The sequence below is a fragment of the Eleutherodactylus coqui genome, chromosome 12, assembly GCF_035609145.1.
Source record: "Eleutherodactylus coqui strain aEleCoq1 chromosome 12, aEleCoq1.hap1, whole genome shotgun sequence".
In the NCBI taxonomy this organism is placed as follows: domain Eukaryota; kingdom Metazoa; phylum Chordata; class Amphibia; order Anura; family Eleutherodactylidae; genus Eleutherodactylus; species Eleutherodactylus coqui.
The window spans coordinates 119,167,725-119,185,112 of NC_089848.1; the positions used below are offsets into that span (position 1 = coordinate 119,167,725).

The 17,388-nt window shown below is 48.6% G+C and overlaps 1 protein-coding gene across 2 annotated transcripts in view; it reads left to right on the plus strand.

Moving 5' to 3' along the window:
* RAPGEF5 (Rap guanine nucleotide exchange factor 5) overlaps positions 1-17,388 on the plus strand; it is a 267,845-nt gene that overhangs the window by 198,133 nt on the left and 52,324 nt on the right. For both annotated transcript variants that reach the window (XM_066584672.1, XM_066584673.1), the window contains 2 exons: positions 31-146; positions 501-589. In XM_066584672.1, the coding sequence (XP_066440769.1) occupies positions 31-146; positions 501-589 (205 nt within the window). The remainder of the gene's footprint in view (positions 1-30; positions 147-500; positions 590-17,388) is intronic.

A 17,388-nucleotide genomic window follows, 5' to 3' on the forward strand; every position in this document is an offset into this window, starting at 1 on the left:
AACATCGCTGCTATTCTCTCCTCAATCCAGGAGGAAGAAGCGGCGACGGTGCAAGTGAGGGAGCAAGACCAAGACGTCCTGGTGCTGAAGAAGGTGTCGTCAGAGAGGCCGGCCTCCGCGGCAGGGAGTGGCGAGAGCGACTGGAGGTAAGAGTTTTCCTCTAGGCACACAGATCCTGACATCCAGACGAGCGCAGGCTGCCGGCAGCTGCCAGATGGATTCAGCAAGCAGAGACGGGGCTGGTTTGGGAATCCAGCGCTCACTGTAGGGGATGCCCTTTGTCAGGCACACTCCACAATGGGAAGCTCCAAGCTGAGGGTGTTTGATGCCCACATGGAGGCCAAGCCTTCTGCAGCCTTCACGGTCCGGGAGCTTCCTCTGCCCACCTTTGATGTGCCTTATTTTAAATACATTGATGAGGAGGACGATGAGGATGAATGGAGCAGTCGCTCGCAGTCGTCGAATGAGGATGACTCTGTGGACTCTCTCCTTTCCGATAGGTACATGGTGGTATCCGGGACGCCCGAAAAGATTTTGGAGCACCTCCTGAACGACTTACACCTGGACGGCGTACAGGACAAGGAGACAGGTAGGATAAAGATGTGCTTGTGCACGGACTACAAGTACCAGAAAGCCTTGCATGCCATGATGGGTTTGTGTAGGATCAATGGTCCGGCCGCGCCGTACGGAAGAACTTTACCTGTCAACATCACCGCCTACGACTTGTGCTTCAGTCATGATGCAATGACCACTTACGTTGGTGTTGTTGTTAGCGGGCGATCCGCCACAGAAGACTTTTTCCCAAGGCTGCAACTGAAATGCACTCAGCTGCTGCAGAACATCTTGAACCATCCAAATGGCACAACTAATGATAACCATAGTCCTTTCTTCTTCATCTAATGATTGTGGTGTCTCCATCGACTGTGTAGAGTTTAAGGGCTCATTCATACGGGCGGACTTGGCTTCAGTACGCAGCGTCTTCACAGACTGTAACCGCGGGTTGTGCTTTTTTTGCGGTATTTGTTGCGTTACTAACATGCTTAAAAAACCCAAAAGGAATGTTCTGTAGAATTCTAGCGTGCGCAGTGTATACGCAGTGTATATACAGTGTATACGCTTATATCATACGGATTTATCTGATCCCATAGACTTTAATACGGACCAAAATGGGACCTGCTGCGATTTTTATCTATTTATTTATTCTTCCCCATTTGAATACCCCAGCGCGAATCATTGGGGCTCTATACATATATATCATTGGGGCTCCATACATATATATCATTGGGCCTCTATACATATATATCATTGGGGCTCTATATATATATATATATATATATATATATATATATATATATATATCATTGTGGCTCCATACATATATATCATTGGGGCTCCATACATATATATCATTGGGCCTCTATACATATATATCATTGGGGCTCTATATATATATATATATATCATTGGGGCTCCATACATATATATCATTGGGGCTCTATATATATATAGAATTGGGGCTCTATATATATATAATTGGGGCTCTATACATATATATCATTGGGGCTCCATACATATATATCATTGGGGCTCCATACATATATATATATATATATATATATATATATATCATTGGGGCTCTATATATATATATCATTGGGGCTCTATATATATATATATATCATTGGGGCTCTATATATTAGGATGCATTGACACGGCCACTTTTCTGCACGCTTTCTGTGAGATGCGCCCGCCTGCAGAGCGCCCGTGTAAATGCACTGTTACACGGAGAGAATACACAAGTACACCATGTGAATGAGGCCCTGCGTGTTTCAGTATAGACTGCGGCTGCAATCTGACAGTTAACCCTTGCTCAGCCATAGGCGCAGGTCGCACACTGCGGGCACATATGGCACCCATGATCCTGTTTAACACTTCATTAGTGCTATCAGTAACGCTCAGCAGATTAGTTCAGCCAGCGGCCATTGAGGAGGTGCAGCGCCTCCTATCTAACCTTTCATGCCTGTAGATTGAGTTGTGAATGTTGTGGAGCTCGCTGTCCGGGCGCAGGACGACTACCGGAGCGTTTCACGCCTTGCGGAAAGCTAATTAGAAACTGAGCTGTTTCTGTAAAGTTTAACTAAGTAAGCGACAAAACTTTCATCCTTTCACTAACCCCCCCCCCCTCCCCCGATGTCAGGGAGTCAGCGGTCTCTCAGCACCGTTATGGAGCATTCAGACAAGCAGATTTATTGTGCGTTATGAGACGCAGAAAGGACACCTATTTTCTGCAGTGGGCCATTTATATGCGGAATGTCCTATTTTGGGTGATTCTGCGCCCGCCTCACACTCGCGTCTATGTGTTACTGTGAGCACTCTGCGATTTCCATCTTTTATTACTATTGCCACAACATGCCAATATCACGTGTGTGAAAATCGCAGTGCAGAGATGCGACGGATGCGTTTTACAAAACACATTAAAAAATTGCAGGTTTACAAGTGCAGCGATATCAGCCGGAGTTTGTCGGACCAATCGTGTAAACGCACGCCAACGGTGAAACCGCGAATCATCCAGTGGCATCTTTGTAGGATCAGACTTCGTGCCTCGATCGTGTTGTCACGGACGGATCCGGTAATTACGTGTACGATGAAGGCTGCTATAGGTGCCGGGCTACCTTAATGCATGGAGCTGCTGGAGGGCTGGGCTTCAGATCCGGCGGGATCCCCCCAGCCTCAGCATCTGCATTATCCTTTATGGTCTATTGTTTAGCTCAGGCCGTTCCTGGAGAAGCCGTCCAATCTGCAGCATCTCGGCTCTGCCTTTCATCGTCTTCCCTTTACTGAGCAGTGATCGCCTCCTCAGAGCCCCCGGCGGCGTCATAATAATGGGGGGTAATAATGACCATAAATTGCATGCGGTCCTTTTGGGATTCGGCTATTAGGTTTCATCTCCATTTTGGCCATTTCTCACGTAGGATGTTAATGACCCCCATGGTTTCTACGGCTCCTCTGGCTGTTGGGTCCTCCTGGTTTTGTGTCCAGGATCCTGCGGACTTTGCACAGGGCACAGAGTTGTCCGCAGGACGCAACGCAGAGGCGCATCTTGTCAATTAGTGCGGATTCTGTTGCGGTTTGCGTTCTGCGGAAGGTCGTGCTTTTTTTTTTCTCGAAGACTTTTAATTGTGGAGTTCCATCTCCCGTATGTTAAAAAATCAGCAGCAACGACAACTCCACAAGACACCCCCCCCCCCCAATTCCACAAGACCCCCCCCCCCCCAATTCCACAAGACCCCCCCCCCACCCCCCTCTAATTCCAGAGTAGGAACTTTTTCCGCCGCGGAATTTGATCTTACGTTTTTTAAGTAAAGAAGCGTGGATTTTAACGGGTGCGGAATTCACGCCCCATAGGATAACACTGCGGCGCAGAAGTCTTCCATCCAGTGTGAAAGGTCCCTAAAGGATTTTTGTGGAGCTCTAAGCTGAGCCTCCACCGTCTGATGACATGCAGATGAGATGCACGGACGGCCCGCCCCGTACCCCGTGGGGCAGAACGGGTCGCCGCTGCCAGCGCTCAGCCATCCATCTACATCCCTGATTGAGATTGAGCGGCTGTGAATATTCAAATTGAATTACTCTACTAAATTATCACCTGCAGCCATCCTGCAAACCTCCAGTATCACAGATCATCACTCATCCTGGGGAAAGACCGAGCTAAATCTATTACACCGCCGTCTGGGGAAACGGCAGAAGAGGGAGAAGAATAAACAAGAGTGAGAATGCTGAGTCAGCAAGTAGAAGCCCATAAGAGCGGCGCGGAGCGTTGTGTGCCGATGTGGGGCGCTCGGAGCGCTGAGAACGGTGGGAGCCATTGGTGTCGGCATAATGCTCATGTGTTAACCTCTTAATGATCAGACTCTTTGCCGTTTTATGTAGAACGGCACTATTTTTGCTTCTTGGGCTACCAGAATTATTCTCGCTGTTTTTATGGTTTGACGTATACGGCTGTTTTTGAATACCTTTTTTCGCAGAAATTATCTTCCATTATTTGTTTTATTAGGGCTCATGAGTACAAAAAGAAAGCTAACATATTTTTTTATTATTCATTTATTTTTTTTTATTTATAATTAGAGATGAGCGAACGTGTCCGTTACGGACACATCCGCACCCGGACACCGGCTTTAGCGAACACTGCAGTGTTCGCGCGTAAGTGTCCGGGTGCCGCCGGGGGGCGGGGAGATGCGCGGCGGCGCGGGCGGCAGTAGCGGGGAACAGGGGGGAGCCCTCTCTCTCTCCCTCCCCCCCCCCACTCCCCGCCGCACCCCCCCGCGCTGCCACGGCGGCCCCCGAACTTTTTCGCCCGAACACCGAGGTGTTCGCAAAGTTCGGTGTTCGGGCGAAAAAGGGGCGGGGCCGAACGTGTTCGCTCATCTCTATTTATAATCCTTTAATTTTGAAATGACCACATTTGCCTTATTATCAGCTGCCAGAAGGTCTCCCATTTATTTGGGTCGTTTTGACATGTAACTTGTATACAGGGCGGCCATGGTGATGATTTAGGTTGGTGTGGGCAATGTTGTTGTTGTTGTTATTGTTGTTATTGTTGTTGTTTTTTTTGTATATATTTTTTTTTTTTACATTTTATGACCCCCCCCCCGGGATGTCATATAATACTCCTTGGGGGGAGACACCCGCAATGTCATTTTTTTCCTCCTGTAACTGGGACATCCATGGCAGCCAAGATGCTGAGTTGAGTTTGCTAAGATCCAGCAGCTTCTTGCCTTGTTAGGGTTGCCGGCGATCACGTGATCATCAGGTCCAATAGAGGAAACAACGCTGCCACTTCCTTCATTCACTACATAGCCCTCACTGACTGCTACGTAGGCAGGAAAAGAGGATGCAGAAGCGGTTATTAACTGCGTCTGTCTTCTCCTAAGGGTCTTCAGGTGTCTCTGACAGCCGAGCACCCGACCTCCTCCTGCTAGATTGCGGGAGCTTTAAACCTGTGCTGTACATTTACAATGGCATGGATTTAAAGCCCATGACCAAACTCCGTACCGGAAATGTTTGACACTTGGTTGTAATCGGGCTAATTAGTAAAGTGAAACAGAAGACATGATCGTTTGCTTATTAGATCTGCGCTCCGGTTTGCTGTCTAGATGGATAAAATACATCTTTTATTTACTTTGGACAAAACCATCTCCGTTTACCGCCTTCCCGTCAGACGGGGGGGGGGGGGGGGGGGATACACTCAACTGTTATAGCCAAGGTCAGCCACAATATTCTTTACTGGGCTGTAAATAAGAAGTACTTGTTGACTTCAAGGAAGACTTGCGGCCCTCCAGGGCTGAGCGCCATGCAGAATGCAGCTCAGGCTTTGGGACTGCAATAGTAATTTCTCTTCCTGTACCCACATACACACAGCATGACAATTGTCTGTGGTCTGCCTAAAAAGTATATATAGATATGTATGTATGTGTGTGTGTATATATATATATAGGTGTGTGCAGACTGGCTGCTATGATGTTTCCATACAATGCACATGTAGAAGTAGCACATTCTGCTCCCTAACACTGTAACACTCCGTGTGCTGCAGTACTGAGCAGTGGAGATGTGATTAACACAGTATATCACTAGCTATTAGCTGTAGCAGCATCTGTGCTTTTTTTCTTGCTCCTCATCTCTAGCTGACACTTTGATTAGCCCACTTTTTTGTGGCCATAAAATATTAAATGAATGAACGCTTCACTGTATTCATTCCCTCGCGTTCTCGTGCTGCAGTGCTCTGATCAGCTCTCCAATTCCCATGCACATGACATGCCATCCATGCTGATGACATATTGCATGACTACAATATAACACATGGCCCATCCTGTCAGCAAGCCACTACATAGACCTCCAAGGCAAAGACACTATTCCTCCCTAACACTGGTACCTGTCTAGCAGGCTGGGCGATAAGGGTATGGTCACGTTACACAGAGGGGAAACCGCGTTTACGTGTGAAGAAGTGATCTGTCTCGTTATGTGGAAACTTGCAGAATTGCATTGGAATTGCACACGTGGATTTTGCCCATTAACAGGGCTGGATCCGCAGCAGATCGCCGTGGAGTTCATGCAGAGGTGTATGCCGCCGTGAGAACAGACCCGTAAACTCTTCAGTATCTACAGACTGACTTTCTCTTGCAGGTTAACAGATGCAAATTACACAACATTGATAGAAACTGTAAATCGCTTCATTTCTCCTGCCTTCTCCGCAACACATCCGCCCCTCAGGGCTTCACCCCCCTCCTTCGTTAATATTCATGGCTTTTATATTATTAATGATTGGAATCAGGAAGGCGAAAGAGGCCACTTCTAAGTCGTGACTCGCTGAAGGTCTTCAGGTGCGTCTTAGACAAAGCTTGGCCATTTTGTTAAATCAGTTCATCTGGAAACTTCAGTTTTTTTCTGTTCCGGACTAGAAAGCATTTGGACATGAGATGTTCTGTATTTGACATTCATGGTAGACTGCATCCGAGCAACCAATCATTCCACATTAACCTTACGTTCCTTTATCTTCTCTCCAGCCTGACGGAACAGTTTGCTTCTGCCCAAAACGGAACAGCAGAATATCACATTTACTGGGATTTGCCTGTAGTGTTCTGTCCCTTGCCGTACAACCTGCCCTCTGGCTTTGTCCAGGTCTAGATGTCTTCATTCTGTGGCTTTTCTTGGGGATGGACCGCTTGCATTGTTATATTTGGCCTCAAATATGAGATGTAATGTTAAATCAGATGGTCAACTCTTCATCAGTTCCAGCCTCACCGAGTCTTGTTAATGTGATGTACAAGGTGATCTGAAGCCCCTGCTGGACTTGTTAGCGTTATATTCTCCACCATACGGGGGTTTTATAATGATTACTTTTACCTATTGTACCTATTGCTTTAGGTGACTGTTCAGAATAAGCTGTTTGTTTACATGAAGAGTTACACTGTATCTTGAGAATATATGACCGCATTCCCTCTGCAGATTCCATCTGTAATTGTCCTCTCTCCCTGAGGTGGTAGGTGTAGACCAGCTGCTATGATGTGTTACATACATTGTACACATAGTGAAGAAGAGCTCCTGCTCCCCTACTTCTCTTTCATATACACAGCACACATACAGAAGAGGAGACCCTGCACCCCTGGAGGCACAGAGAGGACAGAGGATCTTCTTTTATCTCTATCCCTCCTATACACAGCACACACACAGAAGAGGAGCTCCTGCTCCCCTATACCTATCTCTCCCATACACTATACACCTAAAGGAGATCCTGCTCCCCATTTACTGCACACACAAAGAAGACCTATTTCTCTCCCATGCACAGCACACATAGAGAAGCAGATATCACCAAATTTCTTCAAAACACTTAGGTGGCAAAACAGATTAGAAGCAGCAGCATATTAGACAGCAGTACTGAGCAGTGTAGCTGTGAATCCAACACAGGCAACACCTCTATGTTTCTCTCTCTGTCGCTGCTTTTTCATCTCTCCTTTCCATAAGCAGCATGTAATCTGATCCCTGAGTGATTTGCTTCACCTGGAGATGGATTTTAGCAGTAGTTCACAAACTTTTTTTTATTAACTTGATTTATACAAAGTTCCTATTTAAGTTCTGTGAGGCACAAAAATATTAGCCACTTATTTCCTGTAATTCTTCAAACGTTTGGAAATGTAGAGCATAGTACAGCGGGGTATTGGGTCCAGCTGAACATGATTGTCCTGCCTTTATTTAAAGGGGTTGTCCCGCGAAAGCAAGTGGGGTTATACACTTCTGTATGGCCATAATAATGCACTTTGTAATATACATCGTGCATTAATTATGAGCCATACAGAAGTTATTCACTTACCTGTTCCGTTGCTAGCGTCCTCGTCTCCATGGAGCCGTCTAATTTCAGCGTCTAATCGCCCGATTAGACGCGCTTGCGCAGTCCGGTCTTCTCCGTGTTAATTGGGGCCGCTCGTGCCGGAGAGCTGCTTCTCGTAGCTCCGCCCCGTCACGTGTGCCGATTACAGCCAATCAGGAGGCTGGAATCGACAATGGAACGCACAGAGCCCATGGTGCACCATGGGAGAAGACCTGCGGTCCACCGTGGGTGAAGATCCCGGCGGCCATCTTAGCAAGGTAAGTAAGAAGTCGCCGCAGCGTGGGGATTCGGGTAAGTACTATCCGTTGTTTTTTTTTAACTCATGCATCGGGTTTGTCTCGCGCTGAACGGGGGGCCTATTGAATTAAAAAAAAAAACGTTTCGGCGCGGGACAACCCCTTTAAAGTCTTAAGCATCGACATTTTCATACTGAAGGGCTTCTCTGTCGTATTATATCAATTGCTGAATAGCAAAACGCTAGATACCCCTTAACTCGCCCCCCCCTACGACTGCCATTCCTGGGATCCGTTTCCAGGAACTGAATTTTAATGGGGTTTTCCCAGATTAAAAGTAAACTGATTAAATATGAGAAATAACATGAAATAACAAAAGAAGCTAAACTGGCGTGATAACCCCATATCTCTCCACACAACCGCTCCAGTGGTCCCACCAGTATTTCCCACCTTGCTGCGACAATGATGCCGGTATACCCGTTTGACTATTCTTGGCTGCACCTATGTTGTGAGTGTTGCTGAAGTGAGGTGAACAAAGACTGTCGGGGACTATCAGACCGGCAGCGGTTTATCAGGTGAGAATCGGTACTTTGTTATTTTATATCCTTTCCACCATTTAGTCAGTTTTCTTCTGGTCTTGATAAACCCCTTAAAAGAGTGAATATGGGCCCTGTGGATAGAAATAGAGCTCTGTCTCCAGCCTACCCCTGTCTGCTAGAAGAACCAATGGTCAGCTATAATCTGGCAGAATTTGTTCTACTCGCCTGCAGCGCCTCCACAGGAAAAAAGAAGCTCTACACCATTGGCATTAAACTCAGTGCGCTGTCCATAGTAATGCACAGACATGGTCCTCCAAAGTGACCTGCTCCATACAACCACTCTTTGCTCAGACTATTAGATGAGTGCCCCTAGTGGGTGGAACATCCCAGTACTCACTCCCTAATTAATTGTCTAATAGGGGTTTGTAAATTGATTTTTAAACCCAGCTAATCCCTTTAACTCAGTCCTAATGCATCATAAAACAACTGTCTACTATGGTTTGATTTTTATGCTTGTATCATCTTCCAAGGCCCTGCAGACTGGAGGACCAAAACCTCCGCAAATTGTGTCAGTCAAAATAAACAGATGGGTTGTTGTTCTGCTTCGCTCCTGGCCTGCTCCCCTGTTGTAACGGTATATCCACTGCCTTTCCGCTGAGCTATTACAGAGGGCTGAATGACCGTGCCAGAGGATGGTGGAAGAGATCAGAGAAACCTACTAGTACAGAGGGCTGCAATTCACTCCTGGTAAATTTCCTGCTCTTATCAGCAATGAGGGGGAATGGGAACAGCAGCTACTCTGAGAGAGATTTAGAGATGGCTGTGTAGTATTGAGTTGGCAGGGTTATGCTACACAGCCACTGAAAAAGGAGATGGAGGTTTAGCTGAGTTTGTGCACCTTCATGCTAGTGACCAGCTGATCAGTGCTGGGAACACCCACTGGTCAGAAGCATGAATGTAGAAGAGCCTGCAAATCAAGTATGATGCTTTCTCAATGCATGAGAAGGAAAACTCAATGCAAAAAACAAAAACAGATAAGTGCATAGATTTTTTCTGCAGGGATTTAGTAAGATAGGTGTGTATTGATTTTTCATGCACAAAGGTTTTGATAGTCGTTAAGTATGACTCAGAAGGAAGCAAAATAGTTCCATTATTAATGTGTTAGCTGGAAAGTTTACACTAGGCCAAAAGAACACTTGTGTATTGTATAGTATTTACTAACAGAGGAATTGTGTATTTAATGGAGATTCTGGTACAAAACTTCAAACCATCCTCAGGTCTGGTGCCATTCACTTCAGTGGTAGAGATCTGCAGTACAATACTGGTGTACAATGCACAATGTACAGCATTTTGAGACTTCAAGCCGGAGCCGTCCATTTCCATTCATATCAGCTGATTTGAGGGGGACCGAGGTGATGACCCCCACACACACACACACACACCCCAATCTTCTATTGGTGACCTATCATCCTTAGGTAATGTCATCCGCAGTTTTGTATGGTCAGCCCCTTTAAATGTTGTATAATAGTATCACTTGCCTTTCCTGATGGGTCCTCCGTATCTCGGTACTGATGGGCTGTGTCACATGTGCAGAACATTGAGGCAAAGCTTAATTCCTGTACAAAATGTATAAGTCATCCCCTTGGGCTGTCCCTGCATAACACCGCAAACACCAAGCAATTCACATCCTCAGATCTCTACTGGAACACGTCAGCAGCTCGGCCTCAGCGGGAGGACAAACCGTCCAATACCGCCACATTGTAACACGTCCCACTCCCTGCACAAACCGGATGGTAGCGAAGGTAAAGTGTAAGAAGTCGGCTCTTTACAAGACAGATGGTCAGTCCTGACTTTTGCCTGCTGTAGGAGCGTCTGTGCTAAATACTATTTCGAAGTGTTTACTGACTTTTTGAGTTCAGTTTCAAACATTCACTATTTCTTTGTGCTGAGAACGGTTTCTTCTGCCCATTTAAAGAGGCCGTGTCTACTCTCCATTGGAGCAGCTTTTCTTGACCTCGTGCTGCTTTTCCTCTATTATTCATCCTGCAAATGTATGAATAGTTTCTCCTTTTGTCTACTTTGATGCTATCTCATCATCTTTGATAGTGTCATTGTGTAGGGAGGCAGCCTACTGACAAGATGAATGATCATGGCCGGCCATAGCCATGTGTGACCCGTGCGGTCACACTGGGCACCAGACGGTTGTAGGCTGGGGCAATCACCCCATTTAGGTCTGCCTGGCCGGATGATCTTCCGCGATAGGGCTACGTCTTGTGGAGCTACACGAATGATCTTTCTTTTGGGCTCCTCCTCTCTGATGTTCCAAGTCTCTCATGCTTAGTTCTGCTACTGTATTTAGGTTATGAGCTTGGTTCTGGTGTTGTATTTATGTTATGAGTTTAGTTCTATTTTGTGTCTATGTACTGGATTGGTTTGTGCTGTATTGGTTATGAGCTTGGTTCTGGTACAGTATTTACTCCCTGGGTTGTTATGATACGGGTATGTTGCTAGCTTGCAGAATACAGGCAGACTGTCTATCAGTACAATATATATTGTTTTTTTTCTTCTGATGGGGGGGGGGTGCCAGAAACAATTCCTCACAGGGTGCCATCTCCCCCAAGGCCGGCGCTGCGTATGATGATGCTAAGTTGTCAGTTTATTCCTACCTTTCCAAGAGGAATAACAGAGTAGCGGACAATGCAGAATCCAGCATTTAATGAGGATGCAAGTATTTACTAGACCAGACGTGTCAGGAATGCCGACAGATACTCTATAACCTGATATTGCTCCATGTAATGTATGTTACCGTTCATACTGATACTTAGTATCCTACACGGTAGTCCATATGTAAATGGGAGATAAGCAGTAGTCGTCCCGTGCCCGGCGCTGATGCTCTCTCCAGTGTCGTAAATATGACCCGCTGTTATTTACTGCCGGCGGACGACTTCGCGCCTTCCTCGCTAATTCGTTCTAGCTGTCATGTTTCTGCCACTCGGTCTTGGATTAGCGTTATTTGCCAGACATTACTCCCAGGTCACTAATTTTTTTTTTTTTAATTTCTTTATATTGCTACCTCTGAAATAACGGACCCAGGGCGGCCTGATGTGAAGGACGCCGCAACGGGGTAATAAGAGGAAATTGTTGTTAATCTACCATTAAATGAGATGATGCTTCTACTTACACAAGATGAAGAGTTGTCGCCGGCTGCGGTATAATAAAGTCCTAGTTTGTACAGTCGGGTGTCATAATGTATGTTCATGCCTCTTCCGTATCACCTGACTCTGCTGCGTGCCGACTGCGCTGACCGGTGAGCGCTGTATCTGCTGAGATCAGATGCGGATCTGCAGCTGATTTAAATCCAAAATCTGCACTGATGTTGTGGATTTTGACTCTTCGATGCGGAAATCCTGTGAATGTTCCGCAGCATTTCCACCCCGTGTGATTATAGCCTTCCTGGTCGGCGCTCTCCTACACCCGTAGCCTTCCTGGTCGGCGCTCTCCTACCCCGTAGCCTTCCTGCTCGGCGCTCTCCTACCCCGTAGCCTTCCTGGTGGGCGCTCTCCTACCCCGTAGCCTCCCTGGTGGGCGCTCTCCTACCCCGTAGCCTCCCTGGTCGGCGCTCTCCTACCCCGTAGCCTTCCTGGTCGGCGCTCTCCTACCCCGTAGCCTTCCTGGTAGGCGCTCTCCTACCCCGTAGCCTTCCTGCTCGGCGCTCTCCTACCCCGTAGCCTCCCTGGTGGGCGCTCTCCTACCCCGTAGCCTCCCTGGTCGGCGCTCTCCTACCCCGTAGCCTTCCTGGTCGGCGCTCTCCTACCCCGTAGCCTTCCTGGTCGGCGCTCTCCTACCCCGTAGCCTTCCTGGTCGGCGCTCTCCTACCCCGTAGCCTTCCTGGTCGGCGCTCTCCTACCCCGTAGCCTTCCTGGTGGGCGCTCTCCTACCCCGTAGCCTTCCTGGTGGGCGCTCTCCTACCCCGTAGCCTTCCTGGTGGGCGCTCTCCTACCCCGTAGCCTTCCTGGTCGGCGCTCTCCTACCCCGTAGCCTTCCTGGTCGGCGCTCTCCTACCCCGTAGCCTTCCTGGTGGGCGCTCTCCTACCCCGTAGCCTCCCTGGTGGGCGCTCTCCTACCCCGTAGCCTCCCTGGTGGGCGCTCTCCTACCCCGTAGCCTCCCTGGTGGGCGCTCTCCTACCCCGTAGCCTCCCTGGTCGGCGCTCTCCTACCCCGTAGCCTCCCTGGTCGGCGCTCTCCTACCCCGTAGCCTTCCTGGTCGGCGCTCTCCTACCCCGTAGCCTTCCTGGTCGGCGCTCTCCTACCCCGTAGCCTTCCTGGTCGGCGCTCTCCTACCCCGTAGCCTTCCTGGTCGGCGCTCTCCTACCCCGTAGCCTTCCTGGTGGGCGCTCTCCTACCCCGTAGCCTTCCTGGTGGGCGCTCTCCTACCCCGTAGCCTTCCTGGTCGGCGCTCTCCTACCCCGTAGCCTTCCTGCTCGGCGCTCTCCTACCCCGTAGCCTTCCTGCTCGGCGCTCTCCTACCCCGTAGCCTTCCTGGTGGGCGCTCTCCTACCCCGTAGCCTTCCTGGTGGGCGCTCTCCTACCCCGTAGCCTTCCTGGTGGGTGCTCTCCTACCCCGTAGCCTTCCTGGTGGGCGCTCTCCTACCCCGTAGCCTTCCTGGTGGGCGCTCTCCTACCCCGTAGCCTTCCTGGTGGGCGCTCTCCTACCCCGTAGCCTTCCTGGTCGGCGCTCTTCTACCCCGTAGCCTTCCTGGTCGGCGCTCTCCTACCCCGTACCTTCCTTCGCTCATTTGGGGCCATGTTCTTTGTGGTTTAGAATCATTTCATCCTTGCTGTAAAGGAGCGTCCAGTGAATCACATCAGAGAGCGATGAAGCCCCCTGGACTGCTGCTGAGACCATATATCGCTGCAGACCCCCGCTGGCTTCCCTTACAGCTTCAGGTGACCTTGTACATTTGTGGAACGTCAGACGAACCTGACGGCTTTGGCGGGACTAACCGACCACTTCATGTGTATGGGGGGCATCCTGGCCTTCCATGATAACAGGTGACTGAGGGAAGGAAGCCTTCATTTCGGTATCCCCCACGCATTGTCCACAAGGCAGATTAGCCCCTGCCAGAGTTACCTGGTAACAGCTTGTCCCCCTCCTACCGCCAAGCCTACATACAGATCTAGTATAATGTAAAGGGGGGCTCCAGTTGCAGAACCACTAAACCTCATTCTCCTCCCACATTTACTCCCGTAGACTTGTTCCCTCCTGTAGGTACCCCGCTCTCACCTCTGTTGGCAGCATACATGGCCTCGCTCTTAAAGGGCCAGCACATAGCTTCCTAAATCTTACCCTGCCGGTCATGAGGTGCCCCTGGCTATACCAGGCATCCCTCCCCTCCTGGCCTCGGCTTGTTGTATTGACCATTCTCCTCGACATCTGTCCTGTTTGTACCGTACTGAACCCGTTGTGTGTCCTGATCTCCGGCTTGCTCCTCATTAGGAAGATGTGCTGCCTGCCCTGAACCCGACTGATTTGACTATGCCTCCATTCACACCCTCAGGCACCTCACCCTGGTCTATTGTAGCATCCGCCACATTCCTGGGATCACTTCCAGTGTAATGGCTTGGGGGCCCCACAGTAAAGCCCAGATCCCCACCGGTGGGGTTAAAGGGCGAAGACCAGGGTTCCTCAGATGTTGCTTCTGGATTTAGCCCAAAGCCAAACCAGCGTATGGCACAGCGGGTCCACAGTTTACGTTCCCAATCCCCGATGACCTCTGTAGTTACTCCTGTCGCCATTAGCCAGGCTGCCTACTTCCAATGTGTAACACATTTCACGGATCTCTGTTTCCACCCGTTTACCGTGGCAGTGGAATCATTTGCAGGCTTTTCGGTTTTATTTATTGACCTCTTGTCAGATGAGGAAGTCATTGCCCATAAGCGTTCTATAACCCGAATACTAATGTCCTATTGCAGAGCGGCGTGCTTTAATTGAGTGCCAAGAACTTCTTACATAAGAAAGGCTTGTTTTTACTACACGCCCAAAAGCGCGGGCAGAGGCCCAGCCAGAACCTGTCGCTTGTTGCAGCGCTGCAAGCATTTTTCTCTTCAGGATCCTTTTTTGATCTACAGTATATATATATTTTTGTTAATGACAGTTTTTGAGGCATCGGCTGTGTACCGGAGCAAGCAAAGCTTTACTGTTTTTGTGTCTCACCTGAAAAACTGCAAGAATAACTGAGCAGTGCACTTTATGTACATGGTGAGGGGATCGCTCCAGGCACAATGGCCTCACAATACAAGGTTCCCAACATACAGTAGTCATCCCAGGACATTGTAACTTGAAACCAGATTGAATTGTCACATTGTCACAGCGACTTCAGATCTGCAGCACCTGCCCTTTTGCTGGAAAATCTAGCTGATTGCCATGGGAATTTTGTACAGACCCCGAAGAAGCTGCTGTTCTCATCACAGTAAGTGATTTACAGCTTCCAGCAGCTCTTCCTGACTGTTAGATGTAAGGACTTGCTTTATCTGTATTGGCTGTTTTATTTTTTTTTTAAGGCCCATTTACATGCAAAGATAATCTTTCAAACGATTGAAAGATTAAAAGTTTTAGTGATCTTTTTGCATAAAGTGTAAATGGACAATAATGTTCATTAACACTTTATCATCTTCATCTGCATGTAAATGTGCTTCCAGGAGCTGTTTGCAGGGCCCAGCATCTGACTAATCATACACCCTACTGTGCAAACAGCTGCATTGTTCTCACCATGGTTGCCAGCAAAATACAATGTAATCTCCTGACTCGCATGGAGAACATCGCATGCAGTCTATTGAGAGATACTTTATCTCTCTGCGGCTGAAGGATGGATTTAAGTTCACCTTTTCACTCATTTTTGGTCGCTTGAACACATTTTGACTGATAATTGTAACGTGTAAACGGGCCTTTACTTTTGGATGACATTTGGGGGCTTTGGAATCGATTACCATTATTCTATAGCGTTGCAGTTTCAGCATACAATGGTCATCCTGGAGCTAAGGAAGTCTGATTGTTGGGGGTCTCACTACTGAGACCTCCACTGATCCCAAGAGCAACTTTCCTGTGTTGTCGTCCTCTTGTCGTTGCGGGCTCACTGCACCCACCCACAGGGGCATTAGATAGAATGGTAGTAAGGGTAATTGGTGGAGCAACCCACATAGTGCCCATGTAATAGAAGTAGAACTGTTAGGCTGGGTTCACACGGGGCGGATTTGCAGCGGAAATTCCGTCCAGAATTTCGCTGCCGCAAATCCGCCTGCGGCCGCTGATCCCGGGATTAGCCAGCCATGTGGACGAGATTTCTGAGAATCCGCCGCGGCAAAGCCGGCAGACGCCAGTGCTGTGGCGCGGATTCCCCGGGCGCAGTACGGTCATTTTTTTCTTCTTCTGCTGCGGCCGTGCTCTCTTCTATGGGAGTGCCGGCCGCAGCAGAAGAACGAGTGGCCAGGCCGCTTCAAAACCCGCAGCTAAGTGCTGCGGATTTTGAAGCAGTGCTTCTCCTGGCAGAAATCTTGCGGTTTTTCGCTGCGGCCAAGCCGCGAGATTTCCCCTGGAATTCCAGTGTGTGAACCCAGCCTTAGGGCAAGAAGGTGGATAGTAAACCAGAGAGGGTGCAGAGGTGCTGCATAGTACATGATGGAGTAAAACTAGTGGAGTGGCGCAATCTTCTGCAGGATGCATTTCTATGGTCCTGGTCTCCAGGTACTTTATCATGAACCCATTTAGTTAATTCTTAGTTCTTCCTTTGTTTCCGTTTCTCTGTCACCCCTTACCCCTCCTCATGCTTTTGTCCTTAGATTATCCTATACCCCAGCCATACTGATTAGGAGGTCTTACGCCTCAAAACACATTTACGGGCAGGTTTAGCCTAAATAAGGAGAAGTTGATCACCCAATCACAAGTTTGCTGCTTCCATTTCTTCCTGCGGCAGGCTGCGCCTCTCCACCAGTTGTTTGCCTATTCCTGTCTTTCTCCACTTTGTGATGTCTTCGGTTTGGCGCGATCTAACACTACCTTGTTTGCTGTCATGGCGGTCCGGTATCCCCAGCGTTCTCCTCCAGCACCAGAGCTCAAACGCATCAGTTTTCCTTCTGTCTGTCTCCTCAGCGTCCAACGTTCGCAGCCATACGCCGTTATGGGAAAGCCGATTGCATCGACCAGTCTGGTTTTTGTCGCAGTGCTAATATCCTCGCCTTCCCTGATCTTTTCCATTCCTTGCGTTGTAATCCGCCTCTTGATCTCGGGTCCAGGTTGTCCGTTGCAATCGATTCTGGATCCAAGGAAGATGAAATCTCGGACCGACTCGACCTCTTTGTTGTTAATTATGATGACTGCCCCGTTGCCCACCGCGGTCATGACTTTCGTTTTCTTGCTGTTGAACCCCATGCGTTCGCTTCCCTTCTGCACTCGTTGGATGGGGTATTCCAGGTCCCTCTCACTTTCCGCCAGCAGGGTGGTGGCATCTGCAGATCGGAGGTTGCTGACATTTCTGCCATTGATTTTGACTCTGATCTCTGATTGGTCCAGATTGCATCGCCTCGTGATCGTTTCTGCGTACAGAAGGACTGGTGATAGGATGCAGCCTCACCGGACGCCTTACTCCATTCCGAACCGATCCGTGTATCGTCCGAATACCCCTTTAATATTGTATATTGACAGACTACTATACAGACAGTATACAGGGTATACATTTAT